Raw genomic sequence first — 16811 nt, 5'->3', positions numbered from 1 at the left:
GCTATATGACATGTATCGCTGAACTAGATGACTAGTGAATTTTTTTTTTTTAAAGATTCTTTTTATTTTGAACATTTTCCTTCTGTGTGGGTTGTTCCAGACAGGGTTGTTTGAGGGGATTTCAGCAGATGTTGTTAGAAGTTTCAGGCTGGATGTGTAGATATGAGATTAAATCTTTACACTAAGAGCAGAAGGTTAGAAACCATGTAAGTCACCCAACTTAAGTTTTTGATTTCTTCCTTCACAACAGCAGCAGTCAAATCAAAAGTACAGAATGTGGAAACTTTCCTGTTCTGCAGTGTGTTTGTGAAAATTCAGAGAAGCTGCACTTTATATTTGAGGTAATTGACTGACTCACTGCATAAAAATCAGCTCTACACAACACTGATGTTACACTCAACCAGTACTGGAAAGCATCATGATCATTAAGAGCAAAATGTTACAAAGACCAGAACGGCAAACAACAGGAAAATCTGCATGTCTTTTGTAATGTTCCATTTTGTCTGCAGTCCCTTCATTTCAGTCAGTGGACAAGTAGAAAAAAAAGGAGCAATGGTTGTTATACCAAAGGCTGAACTGTCTTAAAGGAGAACTTCAATTTTTTTCAACCTGAGGTCTGTTTTCATATGTCATTTCATACATGTGAGTGATGGAGAAATGAATTTTCGACATAGCTCCAGTATTTAGCCAGGCAGGCAGCTTAGCAGCTCAGCGAGCAGCTCAGCTAGCGAAAAGTATGGGGCAACTTGCCCCGCCGCGTCAAAGTCCGCCCTAATGTGCTTTTTTTCCCCACACTGACAGGCTCGGATAGTCTCAACGAGTGTCCCACAACATACTAGAGATGAGAAGTGAACGAAAACCTCCACATTACCTGGCGATCGCTCTTTGTTGTGGTCTGTATCCAAATCTCAGGACGCTAGAAAGCAAATCTCGTTCCGAAATCACGTGAGAGCTCGCGAAATCGTGCGAGAGCTCGCGCCTTTTGGCGCGATTTCGGAACGAGATTTGCTTTCTAGCATCCTGAGATTTGGATACAGACCACAACAAAGAGCGATCGCCAGGTAATGTGGAGGTTTTCGTTCACTTCTCATCTCTAGTATGTTGTGGGACACTCGTTGAGACTATCCGAGCCGGTCAGTGTGGGGGGAAAAAAGCACGTTAGGGCGGACTTTGACGCGGCGGGGCAAGTTGCCCCATACTTTCGCTAGCTGAGCTGCTAGCTGAGCTGCTAAGCTGCCTGCCTGGCTAAATACTTGAGCTATGTCGAAAATTCATTTCTCCATCACTCACATGTATGAAATGACATATGAAAACAGACCTCAGGTTGAAAAAAAACCAAAGTTCCCCTTTAATTATCCAGCCTTTGAAAAACTGAATGAATGCAGATCACAGGTCAGTTTTGCTGGTCAATTGGAAGTTTGAACATTACTGGTAACCAGCCCTCATCTGGAACAGCCCAGGTATTAGCTTCTTTGAGGGATCGTATTACTACTACTCCTAGTATTATGATGAATATGATGACTATAATGATTGCTATCTATTGACTATTTCTATTTCTCTTCTATATGCTATTGATATATGTATGTTAATTGCAATGTATAACTCTCTCTTTATATATGTATCCATGTATGAATATAATAATTAACAGTAAATATGCGTCTGTGTATGCCTCAGTGCACAGCTCTGTCTGGGAGGCAGTGAGCAGAAAACATTCAGCTTCTGATTGCTACTGTAAAGTCCTTGAGTTTTTAAGTCCTGCAGATTGTTGTATTATGGGCTGCTGTAGGATGTCAGTAGTACAAGACTGTTAAATATTAATGTTGTCTGAGCTGTTTGTAGGCCAAAGGTGAAAAAAAAAGATAGAAGATGATTGAAGTATATATACTGTAAACCAGTTCCTTTGCAATGTCTTTGTTTGATCTTGCCGTCAGAGCTCGCTGCTCACTGCCTGTGCTGTGTGTTTTTATTTGAATTGATTCACCAGGCAAGGACAGATCTGGAAACAAAAGCATACATAGAGGCCTATATACTCCCGTATAGCGCCTTATTCAATATACTACACCTATAAGATGATACATACCCCTATTGTATAATCCTGCTTACTATATACAGTATATGATACCTGATACCTATTATAATACTTAGACACCCTTATAAGGTATTTTAGATAGGAGATGATGGGCTGTATTTTTTTCTGTGGCTAGAAAAGTATGCTGTGGTCAGAAATGTGTTTTCATCTTGTTTTTCAAGGAGTTAATATTTGGAAAAGTTAGAAGAGCAACACCTGCTCAAATGCTCTGTCATTCAGTTGTTGTCAGTTGAGGATATTTACAAGCAGCTGACATGGGAAATTAATATAGACCGAAAACTGGTGGAAAGGAACTGTGGCTGGTACAGATTCAAAAGTGGGAATTTTATTTTTAAATTTCATGTAGCCACATAAAAAAAGTGATCAAAGCTGGGCATTTTTTAATGCATTCATCAGTGTGACAAGTGGACAAAAAAAAAGTTTTGCAATTGAATACCTGTTGTAAATTTTTAAAGCAGAAACAACTAAGAGCATTTGAGGTGAGGCTCCTCTTCCAGTGTTGGTGAAAGGCCAGAATTAATGATGTAACTGACGCACACAGAAAAAAAACCTGAATGCCTGCGCTGCATGTTGGCTGTGTTGTTGAAGGCAGACGGATCATGACACAAACTTACTGGGGAGGCATTTGGTTGACATAGGTCCTCAGATTTGCTGTCTGAATAAACAGGAAGTAATAACATATTGTGTACTTTCACACTGAATAGTGGAGGAATACCATTTGACCTGAAGTTTGTTTGGCAGACAATTTGAATCTGGTGCCATTCAGATTTTCATGCTGATAAGTATAATCATGCAGAAGAGATGTGGCATTACATTGTTTACGTCCTGTATCCTGATCAGTGCTGTCCACCAGTCTGACCTAGCTGTACTGTTTTGTGGGCATAATTCAGCTAAGAAGACGAGTTGATTTCACTTCAGAGGTAGTGAAGTAGTCCAGTTTACATTAAGCTTTGAAAAGTGGTTATTTGATGCTAAATACTTTGAACTTTCCTGTGTTCTAAGCTTGACAGACCTAACTATTGAACAAGAAGCCTCTAATGAGCAGGCTCTCTTGTTGCCATCCTTGTACACTAATTATATGTACAAACCTTTTAGTTTTTTATACCAATTCAGAAATTTAATGTCTTTACGTATTTTTTTTCCACGCTAGACGTCAGATCTCAGTTATAGATAAATCATTTGGAGCGAAATGCAGTAATTTGTGCTAATTAATTCTTTAATGTGTTCATGAAGCTCCTGAAAAACATTTTCTGTTTGGGCATGAGGTTAATGTTACTTGATTTAAAAAAATATTTTCTGTGGCTTTTGGTTTGTGAATGGGTTTTGTTTAGTGAATTTGCAGGATTCTCTACAGTGAAATGGTTTTTGCTCCACAAATATTCATGTGACACACCAGCCCCTGCTCTTTGTCTTTCCCCTCCAGTTTGTGTCATTTGATTCGCAGCAGCAAGACACACCTACACAGCCACAAAAGGCCGTAATGAATCCGTTTTCAATAAGTTAAAAAATGTATGGGTTATTTCACTTGTTTTCAACAACTTAAAATGAAGAAACCAGGGTTGTAAGAAGTGGAAAAAACAAGGCCTCTTTTTGTACTGTATTTTTACATTTTGTTGTTTCATGTTTTGTTTTTTCCTCTTGACTTTGTTTTCTCTTTTCTCCTCCCTGGTTGGAAGTTCATGATCACACACGTGGACCAAATCTCTTGAAAGCATTTAATAAACTGTTTTAGGAAACAAAATAATACAGTTTTCTTTCTCCATTTATTAAAGCACACATTTATCACTGCAGCCAAACGCTCCTGACTGTTAAGACATTCACAATCGTGGTTACTCAAAACTGAACAACTGAACTTGACAGAGACTAGATTTTTTTACAGAGTGGTCTGCCTGTCACTTTCAGTCAGGTTTATGAGCTTCTTCACGTGTCAACAATAATCTTACAAAACAATCTTGCACGTGTGGATATACTGTGTGACCTGTCAAAGAGCTTCAGTCAGGGGCCAGAGGTTCTGGGGCCAGAGGGCATTTGTACCTTTTATACAATAGATCCTGCTGTCAAGAGAGACTGAATAAACTTTCATCATTAAAAAATAATTAGTATAATACTCGCACGTGTGTGTTAATTGCAAGACCCTCGAGCTGGTCACGATTTTATAGCATTATTAGTTTCACTGTCCTGTTGTAACCAGTCATGTATGCAATGACAACACGTGTGTTCACTGTATACACGTGCCTTAAATAGCCTATACCTAAAATATACATTTGTCACGGGTCACTTGTTGATATTTCAGGACATTACTACTCCAGCTGGGAAATAAAATTAGCTTAAATTTAGCATCTGGTAGAGTGTTTATTAGCTTTCCCCTCACTACACCTCTTGTAGTGCTACTTAATAAATATGTTTGTAATTAAGATGCTTTGAAACTCACCAAGTGGTCGTTGCAGTTGGTTTAGTCAAGACATAGTTAGCTGTATCGTAGCTAATTCTATTTTATGTGTTTTGTATGTAACAGCCCACTACTTTTAGGGTTTATGCATTTTATCTTAGGTAACTCTGGCACGGCTCGTCATTGGCTGCCAGCGCCGTGACGAACACAAGCGCGGACCAATCGACGATAGTTCCGTCCGTTGCCTGGTCTAAGCACTCTTTTGATTGGCTGCAGGGAGCCAAGGGAGGCGGGCTGCATTGAATAACTTGTTGTCTAGAGTTCATAGTAACTCTTCTCTGAACAGTTGATGGCAGCTGTGAGGAGTACCGCCAGCCCTCCAGGACGTTTTGGGGTCTTCTCCGTTCTTTTCTAAAGTTACTTTTTGTGAGCTACACACTAGCTCTCAAACATTTATTGGCTGAACTGCATTTAATAGAAAAAAAACATGACTACAGAAATTCCGGAGATTTTCAAGGCTCTCCTTGAGCATCCATTTACCCTCCCAAACTTTGACGAGAATGGTAAGTGACGGCAGAACCTGGTTTAAATTTAGATTTAAGTTACATCCTGCAAATTAGGAGTTCGATTTTTTTTTTGCAAATAATGTTTCTGAAGTAGAATAAACCGCTTTCAACGAGCTCTGACGTTTTGCAAATAACTGCGTGTGTGTTGTGTAATCTGTGTCAGCTGAGCTGCACTGGAATTAGTCCTGGCTGCAGGCTTTGGTTACAATCTACAGGTTGGCAGGATTCAGCAGATATAGTTTAAATAAGAACTAGAGCCTCTAAAAGAGTCTATAGCACATATAACGTAGTGACAGGGCCTTTAGGTACAGTGTGTTCACTATTTCGTTCAACATAAAAGTGTTTAGTCGTCAGCTTTTCATCTAACCTATATTGATTTGATGATCATCATAGTATAGCCTGATGATAATGCTGACATTCTTTGTCTTAACTAACACAATTCCTGACTTCTTTTAAATACAAGCAGATAACTAATTCATCACTTTGCTTCTTGAGTTAACACTTAGTTATGTGCAATAAATCCTTATCTCTGTGCCATACGCTATTTATTGCCTCTGTGGAGTTACTCTATTGATTACACTGTATTTTCTTAGAAAATTTACATTTTATGTTTATGCTTATAGTGTTTCTACACTTGCTTATATTTTTCAAACATATTTTTCTACTTATGTGTATCAATAGATTTTGCAATTTTCATATTCCTAAGACTTTAAATGGGAGCAACTAACATAAGTAAGATCCCCTCTGGATCAATACAGTGTTTCTGATTCTGATTCTGTCTTTGGCTCGTGAATAACTTATATAAAATAAAAGCTACAGGAGTCAGACTCACCATTGTCACCATGATATGCCCAGGCTGGAAGAGAAGTCAGTTTATTGAATAAACCTGTGCACATTCTGTGAGGTTTGTCAGCACGGCTCCAGATGGATGTGCTCTGTCAAACCAACATCTGCCCCCAGAAAGTAATTTCTGTTCAGTTTTGCCACAAGGGCAACAAATGACTGTGCCCTAGAATGCTTTCGTCAGATAAGTGGGATCAGCATGACTTAGAAGAACATTATGGTCACATTATTGTCAGTCTGTTTGATGCTTTAATACTGAGTGGGTGCAGTGCCGTCTTATAAGTCTGTGTGCATCTGTGTTTGTCACCTGCTTTTGTGTGTCAGAGTGGAGTGGGGTGTGTGTGTGTTCAATAATGAAATCACTAGATTACTCTGCTTCATTTCTCATTGAATCTGGAGTGTGTTCCATTAAATCAGACTGCAGTCATGTAACATCATTATATTAAGAGGAGTGACGCTGCTGACTGACCCATTTAGCAGGATTTCTTAGTAACCTCTTAATCTGTCCTGTTTTACAACGAAAGCTGCAAAAGATACTCACAAAACCGATATGTGACACTTTCAAATGACAGTTTTCTCAATTTCACCCTAGTAATACTCCCCTCATTGTTTTCTTCTTGCCAGTATTTAACAGATTTCACAAGTAATTATGTAACAGCAATAAGGCATATTGTACACTAGGAGCAGCAATGTTGTGGATGGTATGGATATATAGCACAGAATATTTTTTTTATTTTATTTTTTTGGCCTTTTCTAGGCTTTATTGTATAGGGGAAATAGAGATTGACAGGAAATGGGGAGAAGAGTTGGGGGAAGACATGCAGCAAAGGGCTACAGGTGGGAGTTGAACCCGGGCCGCTGCGTCGGAGACCAGCCCCTATACATGGTTCGCCTGCTTAAACCATTGAGCTATACAAGCGCCCGCACAGAGTATTTTTGATGGTCTCACAAGCATGCAGTTAAATTTAATTATTGGTAAACTGCTCCTTTTTTTGGCTTATCCAATTATACCGTCAATTGGCTTTGATCATCGGTTGCAAGGCCTGTCGGTAAGTCCAGATGCAGTGAGTGGACTGACTGTGAACAGCGAGCATGTGTAGCACCACACATACACACACAACATGTGACAGGAAGAAGCACATCTTATAATGATCTTGGTTTGTATGTGTTGCTCCTAGACCCTCCTACATGCATTTGCAATTAATTATCTTTGTTGGCTTCAAAGTCAAGGCTTCTATGTTTTCGAGTTGTGTTGTTAACACAATAGTAGTATGTGGGGAAAAGCAACCAACATTTTGCATTGTGAATGTCACGTTGCTTTTTCTGTCACGTGGATGTGTTTATGTAAAATTAGCATGCCTGCCGAAACATACATCATGAAGGTCAAATTGAAGTGGTTGTCTCTGAGCCTTATTCACCTATTTTACAGTGTCTGCAGACGTGCAATACAGTCTAGCCTTTGTGACGCAGAGCACAGAGTGTTATTGATCACACAGAGATGTGCACCGGACATATGGAATCTCACAAACATTGTCGTGAGAATGGAAATTAAGGAAAACATGGAAAGGCTTTGAAAACTTTGAGTTTTAGATTATAATTGCAGTTTATCATTCTAGTTATTAATAACAATTAATGAGTAAGTTGGATTTTTTTTTTTTGGAGGTGAAAGATTTTACATGAGCTAGTATGATCACATGGAAGACAGAAGATGATTTCAGTGTTTACCAAGCAACCTTCACCGATCACATGTGCACTTGCTGTTGAAGCTGACCTTGAAGGCTGCATTTCTTCTCGTAATGTTGTTTCGAAAACAGATTCTCTGTGGCACATGTGAGCAATATGGGAAGAAAACACCCCCCCCCCCACAGCCGCCATGAATTCCTGCATGGCCTCCAGACTGCAGACATGGCTGCCTTTGGCAATTTATCGTGTCGGTGTTGCTGTAGGAACACACTGACTGTAAGCCATGTTAGTATGAAGGTTGCTCACACTGGAGGAAGCGCTGATGTATATGATGAATATGTCATGCTCATCTAAAAATAGAATGTGAGTGATAGTTCATTGTAAATGTAATATGGATCTTCTGGGGAGGATTCAGCATCCAAGGAATTCATTTTTGGAGGAGGGTTTAGGCAGAACTGGCCATTCCTATTTAACTGCTACATAATAACACAACAAGCAGCTCATTAATGCCTGAGGATGATGTGCCAGTGTCTTGCTGTCATGGTAACCCTGGACTGCCTGGGGACTTGCAGATCTTTGTCCTTGGGATGTCTGCTCCAGAAATGACTGTAACTCAAACCTTAAGGTGCTACTTCTGTTTGACCAATTACACTTTGGCTCTGCAGCGCCGCCCTTGCTGCAGATGCCTGTATGTGGATGACAGTCCAGCGCAGCTTCAGTGGGCGGAAACTGTATATGTAAGCTGCAGCTGCACATGGTTTTGCACGTGAAGTGTTGCAGCCGCATGAACACACATCGAACATATGTGCTGCAGGTACTTTTTGTTCTGTTTTCGTCGGAAGTTGAAGGTTTAAATGAAGCTGACAGTTTTGTTTAAGATTTAATTCTGAAGATGATGTGAAAGACAAATTAACTGAGATGTTAAGTGAATCCACACTAATCATATCTTGGTAAAAAATTGCACTAAGACCTGCCAATCGGTGTTTGTATGTTCATGTAATATGAAAATAATTTAAAATAAAATGAAATTGTTAATTTAAGGCATTGTACGTCGCTGATTGTAGGTCACAGCAGTATTAGTTCATTGCTTTGACTCGTGGCACGTTTCTTTTTAATGTATTCATTGGAACATATATAATTCGGTCAACCAATGACAGTTTAGCTACTGGCGATAGTCCCCGCCCCTGTCCGTGTCTTATTAATATTCATGAGCTGAGGTCCAGCTGGCCAATCAGCACCAGGCAGGGCGGACATGTTTGAGCGGGAGGTGCGGTTTGTTCTCGACACCAAAACGTTCCGACTGACGGAAAAAACGGGGAAGTGGGTCGACGAGACGAGTAGTTTCGGATGCTCTGACGGCAAAAGTGAACACTTAGTGCTTTATTTGTGAATTTACAAATAGTCCGTGACAGCGGTGAGCCTCGCTGGAGAGCTAACAGGACGACCGCCGAGTTTTCTTCTTTTGTAGTTACTGCCCGGTGACAACAACAAGAGGTGAAAAATGTCGGGAGAGCCTATTCTCATCACGGTGGAAACGGCCTCCGGGGCTCCCAGCTCGTTCCCGGTGGTTTTAAAGAAAATAATGGAAATGCCTCCGCCGAATATACTGGACGGTGACGACGGTAAGAGCAGAAGCCTAACTGAGAGGAAGCAGCGAGAGGTGTTGGTTAAAAACGAGTGTAGCCGATGGAAAAAAAATAGGCGAAAGTAGGTTTAATGACATCTATACAGCGGTCGGGGCGGTTCCAGTAGATGCTGACTGTGATAGTATATCTGCAGGGACACTCACTTGTACAGGCTGCACGTTACTGGTGGTAGCTGTGTGTTGGACACGATGTACACCGGCCTCCCATCTCTTTAGTTTGTCACCAAAAACTCTCCATCCTGACTTTCCCAGACTGTTCCTGATGCTTCTGCTGCTGAATGCAGTTTTTCTGTCCAAAAAGATCCTTTTCCGCAATTGCACTGAGCTCATATTTGCATTTTAGTAACTTTATATGTGTATGTGACGAAAAGTGCATACGATCAGCTGTAAACGTTGCTAAATATCATTAACTAGCTTGTTTTCTTTTTTAATGCTACACGTTTTCAGGAGAGATGCAACTATTAATCGATTAGCTGTCAACTAGTAAATTAATCACCAGTTATTTTGATGATCAGCTCATCAGTCTGAATAATTAGTTATGGGAAAAAGTCAAAATTCTGTATTTTTTCTGATGTCTTTACTGATTTATGATAGCAAACTGTATATTTTTGGATTGTGGCCAAAACAAGACATTTTGAGGATGGCGTTTTTGGCTTTGGGTAACACTGATCCACATTTTGCACTATTTTCTGATATTTTATTGACCAAACGACTAGTTATATTAGTCAAGAAAGTACATTAATCAACAATGAAAACAATCATATGCTGTGCTGTCCAGTAAATATTTCAGTGTAGCCATGAGTTGACTCAAAGGCATCCCAAATCATGTGCATTGTGTTATTATTGTCATAATTATTGTGGTAGCAGTTTAAATTGCTTATATGTTATAGTCAGTTTTATGAGGACTTGGTTAAGTGTTTAGGAGTCCAATTAAAGTTTTCCACATTTGCAAAAAGCATCCAAAACGATTTACAAGCACTAAAGAATGTGACGCTCATATAAAGACGGACTCGTAAACCTCTCCAAATTACAGCCTTGCAAAGTTGAGGTGTTTTGTTGCACATTACTGTGACGTGAGGGACATTTCTGGTCGGTCTCTTTGCAACGAAGAAACAAACACCTCCTCCTTCTCAGAAAAGGTTAAACTGTCTGTTGTTAATTCCATAAACTCTTGACAGACAAATGCCTTCTGCTCACATGTCACAGCGACGACATGTACCCACATTTGAAAAAAATCTATTTTTATCTGTTTGCATGTCTTTACTGTTTCAGACACCGACAAGGAGAAGCTGTGTCTGGGAGATAATGTCGACCTTGGGGGAGGAGGCAGTGATATGGGTCCTTCGGCCGCCCTGACCCCTGCTATCTGGGAGAAAACCATCCCCTATGATGGCGAGACCTTTCACCTGGAGTACATGGACCTGGAGGAGTTCCTCATGGAGAACGGCATCCCCACCTCTCCTGATGATGACGCCGTGAAGACAGGGAAATCAAAGGTTACTCCCTCCACGGAGACAAAGGTTACCAAGGCAGCGAGTGTATCTCCGGTGGCCCTGCTGCCTATACAGGAGTTGGACAAATGTGAGGAGGAGGTGTTGATCATCACCAAAAGTGACTGTGATATCACCTGTGATGTTACTGCAGGTGAGAAGAGGTGGAAGGGGGTAGAGTTATAGTCATTACAGTTTAGTGCATCATACAAACTTACATTAAGAAACTAACAGAAGATTTAGATGTGCTGATGTTAATGCAGGGAAAAATCCTCTTGCTTATATCTTTAGTTTTGACTAGTTTTATCTCGGGGAAGCTTAGTCATGCAAATCAGGTCAAAGATTAAAATTTCTAAGGGCAGTTTCTATATTACAGTTAATTAAAGGTATTTAATAAAGGTCTCAGATAGATGTCAGGCAGACATGATGTGCTTTGAAGCTGATGTCACAGGTGGTATTGGAGGAAGGGAAATAGGAACATCTGCATTGTGTCGATATGATTAATATTATCATCAGCCTGTACAAGAAGGTCAGAGCACCTAACCACGCCCTTTACACAGTGGAATTTAAAGTAATGCTACAACCGGCCATGGTGTTGGTCACCTGCATCACTTCTTTATTAACCAGTTATATGGAAAGTAGCTGATTTTTGCCAGAGTGATGATGGTTTCATCTCCAGCTATCTAAAAATTAATTTTCCTTTTCCTAATCTCTCTGCTCAGAGGTGACCACCGAGGACAGAGTGACTCCAGAGCCCATCAGCCCCGACGAAATCGAGGTTGAGATCAACTACGAGCCCGATCCTACAGACCTGGTCCTGTCAAGTGTACCAGGAGGTGAACTGTTTGACCCACGCAAGCACAAGTTCAGCGAGGAGGAGCTCAAGCCGCAGCCGATGATTAAAAAGGCCAAGAAGGTGTTTGTGCCTGAAGAACAGAAGGTATGCTGGAATGAGGAACACCACAACACTTCCTGTCAGTCCAGCAGTAGGCTCCATTGTGTTTGTATGTCTTATAGGTAACCAGTAAAACACAAAAGCAAGTGTTAATTCAGCATTTAGGTTTGTACACTCTAATTTTACAAGATTTTCTGTTTTACATATATTATTAAAGTGAGTTGACTACCTTAACATGAGACCAACATGCATCAGCACCTGAATCCATTAGTTCTTCAAACAAACTGCTTTATGTGATCAGATGTAGTATTGATGAAAAACGGAAAAATTTAGAGTAATTTAAAGGGTCTTATCTGGCAATATTTTGACGTATTTTCAGTTTATTTCAGGTGTAATTTATTACTCATTCGTGTTACTTTTTGTTTGGGGATTAAGTAATGGGCTCATACACCAAAACTTACAACAGTTTACCATCTGCAGCATGTTGAAAACAGTCATGGAAATTTAATGTCTTAAAGTCATGCTTCCTTAAAGAAATGGACAACAGCAGCTTTATTGCTTTATTGCCTTGTAATTTCATCAGCCAATTTTCCAGCACAGCAGTGCTACCAGGGCAGCAGACACGAGCATTTGAATGTCTGACTTGCAGAGTTCAAATTGAGGCCATTTGAGTTCTGGCAACTCAGAGTGACTCAGCAGTGTGATCAGCTTAATCAAACTGATGTTTTCCTTCCTTCGGAGCCCACCAGAGGATACTCGTATTGTTTACATGCAAAAAGGAACTTGGCAGTCAGCCACATTATAAATTTAGTCGAAGTCAGAATTGGGCTAACGTGCATGGATAGAATATAGTGAGCTCATAAACTGGGTTGCCGTAGTAACTGAGCTAAGGAAACATGGTAGGGTCTGTTGGTGCGTTTCTGTGACTGAGTCCAATCTGCTTCTTTCTTGACTTTTTCTCCAGGACGACAAATACTGGCAAAGGAGGAAGAAGAACAACATGGCTGCCAAACGCTCACGAGACGCCCGCAGGTTAAAGGAGAACCAGATCACCGTCCGAGCAGCTTTCCTCGAGCGTGAGAACGAGGCGTTGCGGTCAGAGGTCGCCGAGCTTCGGAAGGAGTGCGGCCGCTTCAAGAACGTTGTGGGGCGCTATGAAGCCAAATTCGGAGCACTGTAAGGGAGCAGAAAAAAACCCCCAATTACATAGAAGTGTAAATGGACATCCACATAGCAGACAATACATTATCCGTTATTTGTCAAGTCAGACCTTATTAAGGCCTCATTGTCAGCTGTGTTGACCGACACCACAACTACTGTACTGCTGAGAGGCGCTACCTAAGAGGAGGTGGGAGGGTTTATAACCTTATACGACTGATACAGTGTGTGATCGGATGTGGGGGGAGACGCTGGCTTTGGTGAACACATATTTCTCTAAGGAATGACAAAATAATGACTGGCTTCCCAACTTCCTTAGAATAGTGTGTATAGAGTTACAGTTACATAATCAAGTCTCTGAATTAACAAGTCTCATGTAGTGGATAAAATGTGGATTGACTGCGTGTTTGGCGCCATGCCTGCTGCTTCTGTATGAAAGCGGTATAAAGAGGGAGGCAGGTAGAAATGAAAGGACATTATAACCTGTAGAATATGGACCGTATATATACGACTGGTCTTTATGTTGAATATTCTACTTTACAAAAAGAGAACTTCTTGGTTAATTTCACCAAACCGGCCTTCAGAGTTGTTGCTTTAGCTGAAATCTTGTAAATAATGCTTGTTTTATCACTGGCCTCCCCCCTCCGCTTCCTCTGTCATTCATCCTTCTTCTCTTCTCTTTCAAGTGCGGTGCCAGATGACCTATAGACGGCAATTGATTTATTCATTTATTTTATCCAATGAATAAATAAATCAAACTATTATGGTTGGTACATGGGAGCGCTAGAATCGATCAGATGACGAAGAGGAAGAAGAGGCAAGGAGCATGTGTGAGGGCAGGACTGACGCTGCCATGGAGATGTGATAGCATGTTAAGATATCAATATCTGGCTTTTCTTTTTTCTTTTAAAAAAAAAAAGAAATGTATTTACCATCTGTGTGAATGAGAGGAGTGTGAGAGAATATGCAAGTGCTTCTTCAGTGCACTTCGTTTATGACGTGCATTTTTTATCATATTTTGTACGGCTGCGGCCGAATGAGATCATTTGTGATGTTTATTTGGGAGAAACTGTGGGTTCTATTTTAGATTTTTAAATAAAGTAGTCAATATTTAGTTAGCAAGATGCAATAGTTTAGACGAGTCGTTATTACGGTTTGCAGGTATCTTCCAGTTTTCAGATATAAGTGACTTCTGAAAATGTATTTTTCAAATATATATTATTTAGTGGCAGATTTCTGTTCAGAGCTGGGCTTTTCGTTGCCCACAAAAACTTATGACTGTGACATTTCCAATAATTTAAAGCAAGACACTACAGGTGAATAGAGTAACAAAGTAACATCCCCAGTAGTTTCTGCTTTTCTGAAATGTTTTGTTGAAGTATAGAAATGAGGTAATATCTCATTAAATAGGCACTAATTTGCTTTTGAGGCCAAAGTTATTGTTTCATCTTGTTAATATATCAAAGATATTTACTTGGGGGATTTTGAATATTTCCTTTTTAAAAAAAAATAAAAATCAGAAAATGCTGTCAACGGTCAGGAAAAATCTGTCTTCAACAAAAATGGTCTTTAAATCAGGCTGAGATTGATATATCAACAAATCCCCTCTATAAAAGCATAAATGGAAATACAAGCTGAAAAGTTGTAATTGCTACTGAAGTTGAAATGTCCAATCATTGGAAAAAGTAGGCTTGTAAAATTGACTCTGCATACAGGTGAAAATTTAAATGAACAAATATCAGGCTCCCCAGTTGATTACTTTCGTAACGAAAACAATTTTTGTCTTGCAAATTAAGTGTTCAGTTGAAGTATGCAAATGCAAAATCTAATTTCCATAAACGTCCAACAGACAAAGACACTTAAATGTGTATTTTGGACATTTTCTTTGCACTAGTCTCACAGAAGACATATTATGGAAGCATAATATCCCAAATTGTCCAAACAATTACTCTTGCGTGAGTTTTTGCCTGTAGTGTCTCGCCTTTAACTTCTTCAGGGGATTACAGTGACGTGGCAAAAAAAAAAAAAAAAGTAGCCATGTTCGCTTCTCTTCATGTACAAGCATTCATTACCAGTGGTGCAGAGCTGCGTGTAAACGCTCTGCCTGTCTGAATGTGCGTCTTTCTGTCGCTCTTGTGCCGTGTTTGTCAGCAAGTTGGACGCCTGCTTTGCTCTCTGCAGCGTCGACTCGTTCATTTATGTCAGTAGCGCTTCTGAAGTGTCTTGTGTAGATTCTACTGATGCATGTGTTGTAAATAACTCTAGGCTAAGATTATACTATGTTGTCATTTTTCTCTCTTTTTTTAAGTAAATAATTTTAAAATGTATTCAGTATCATAGCAGATAAATATCCAGACACGGATCTTGTTAAGTTTTTCGTTACTCTTCATTTACTTGGGGGAAATAATCAAGCAATGCAACTGTAAATTCCCTAAATGCTGAGTTTGTCATCTCTGTGAGGAGCTTACACGCCATCGTCTTTGTGTTTGTCTGTCACATTTGTTGATTTTGTCTTTGAGAAATAAGCTGACAATTTCTGTTGCAAACCGTCAATTATTAGAAACCCGGAAGTCTCAATAATACAGTCCGTATTGAGGCGTATCTTTCATAGATCAGTAACCTTTAAATCTTAAAGTGTCTTCTACGCCTAAAGCCATTGAAAGCAGGGTGCAGTCTGCCAGTGTACAGGCATTTATCCTATAACGATACATCCAGAAATTACAGTTGTGGTCCCACTGTCCAGTTTTGACAGAAAGGGAATGCTGTTTTTCTTTTACTGCTGTGCTTCCAACCATAGATATGTTAACTTTTTATCTAAATGTAATATTGTGAAAGGAATTCCATGTGTGCAGATCGTTGCACAAGGAGGAAAAACAAAGAGCACGGTGATGTGAAGTAAAACTACGAGTCAGGATTTTATAGAGCTATTTCAGGCCTCTAAGTCCATGAATAATTTCACTTTAGGCCTCAATAATTTTCATCAGGTTATCCATAGTAAAGTGTCTTGAAGCGTCATTTTTGAATTCCATTTTTTGGAATAATTCTGATGAGCTTTTACTATTTTTTAATCCTTTCTGTCATAACAAAGGCTGCATCTGCCTTCTCTCTGAAACAGGTCAATTTGGTACCTTCTGAGGGGTTGTTTTTATTCTTCCTGGTTACGTCTTTGTATTTCTTTGTAAAGAAACATGTTGGCATTTTGATTGTGGCTGTCTTTTGTGTCTTGTATATAGAGTCTGTATAATTAAAGCCTTGCTGACACAAGTCTAGAAGTGTTTGAAGTTGTTTTTTTCTGAATAAGAGGCTTGTTTAGTCTCACATCCAACATTAAGGTCAGTGTGAGATGGGGGAATAAAAACACTACCAGTCAAAACTTTGGACACACCTTCTCATTTAATGTTTTTTCATTATTTTTGTGACTATTACACTGCCTTCTCACTGAAGGCATCAAAACTATGAATGAAAACACATATGGAATTATGTAGTAAACAAAAAGTTAGATTACTGCTTTGCACACTCTTTGCATTTTCTCCATGAGGTAGTCCCGAGATGGTTTTCCAACAGTCTTGAAGGAGTTCCTACAGATGCTGAGCACTTGTTGGCCCTTTTGCCTTCAATCTGTGGTCCATCTTATCCCAGACCATCTGGATTGGGTTTAGGTCATGTGACATAGCACTCCATCACTGTCCTTCTTGGTCAGATAGCCCTTACACAGCCTGGAGGTGTGTTTGGGGTCATTGTCCTGTTGAAAAATAAATGATGGTCCAACTAAACACAAACCAGATGGGATGACATGTCGCTGCAGGATGCTGTGGTTTCCATGCTGGTTCAGTGTGCCTTCAATTTTGAATAAATCCCCAACAGTGTCACCAGCAAAGCACCTCCACACATCACACCTCCTCCTCCATGCTTCATTGTTTGAACCATGCATGTAGAGACCATCTGTTCATCTTTTCTGTGTTGCACAAAGACATGGTGGATGGAATCAAAGATCTCAAATTTGGACTCATCAGACCAAAGCACAGATTTCTCCTGGTCTAATGTCCATTCTTT

At 39.9% G+C, this 16811-nt stretch overlaps 1 protein-coding gene across 2 annotated transcripts; it reads left to right on the top strand.

Annotated features, from left to right (window-relative positions):
• Positions 1–4800: 4800 nt before the first annotated feature.
• tefa (TEF transcription factor, PAR bZIP family member a) lies at positions 4801–16022 on the top strand. 2 transcript variants are annotated; one of them, XM_022219975.2, is made up of 5 exons: positions 4801–5041; positions 10488–10859; positions 11428–11645; positions 12565–12776; positions 13445–16022. In XM_022219975.2, the coding sequence occupies exons 1-5, from the start codon at positions 4966–4968 to the stop codon at positions 13464–13466; spliced, it is 900 nt and encodes a 299-aa protein (XP_022075667.2). In that variant the 5' UTR covers positions 4801–4965; the 3' UTR covers positions 13467–16022. The 2 variants fall into 2 exon arrangements, with proteins under 2 accessions (XP_022075667.2, XP_022075666.2); XM_022219974.2 differs by lacking the exon at positions 4801–5041 and adding an exon at positions 8837–9192.
• Positions 16023–16811: the final 789 nt, after the last annotated feature.

Source organism: Acanthochromis polyacanthus, chromosome 19, assembly GCF_021347895.1.
Source record: "Acanthochromis polyacanthus isolate Apoly-LR-REF ecotype Palm Island chromosome 19, KAUST_Apoly_ChrSc, whole genome shotgun sequence".
In the NCBI taxonomy this organism is placed as follows: Eukaryota; Metazoa; Chordata; class Actinopteri; family Pomacentridae; genus Acanthochromis; species Acanthochromis polyacanthus.
The sequence above is the reverse complement of the archived record's forward strand: the minus strand, read 5'-3'. Positions and strand labels throughout refer to the sequence as shown.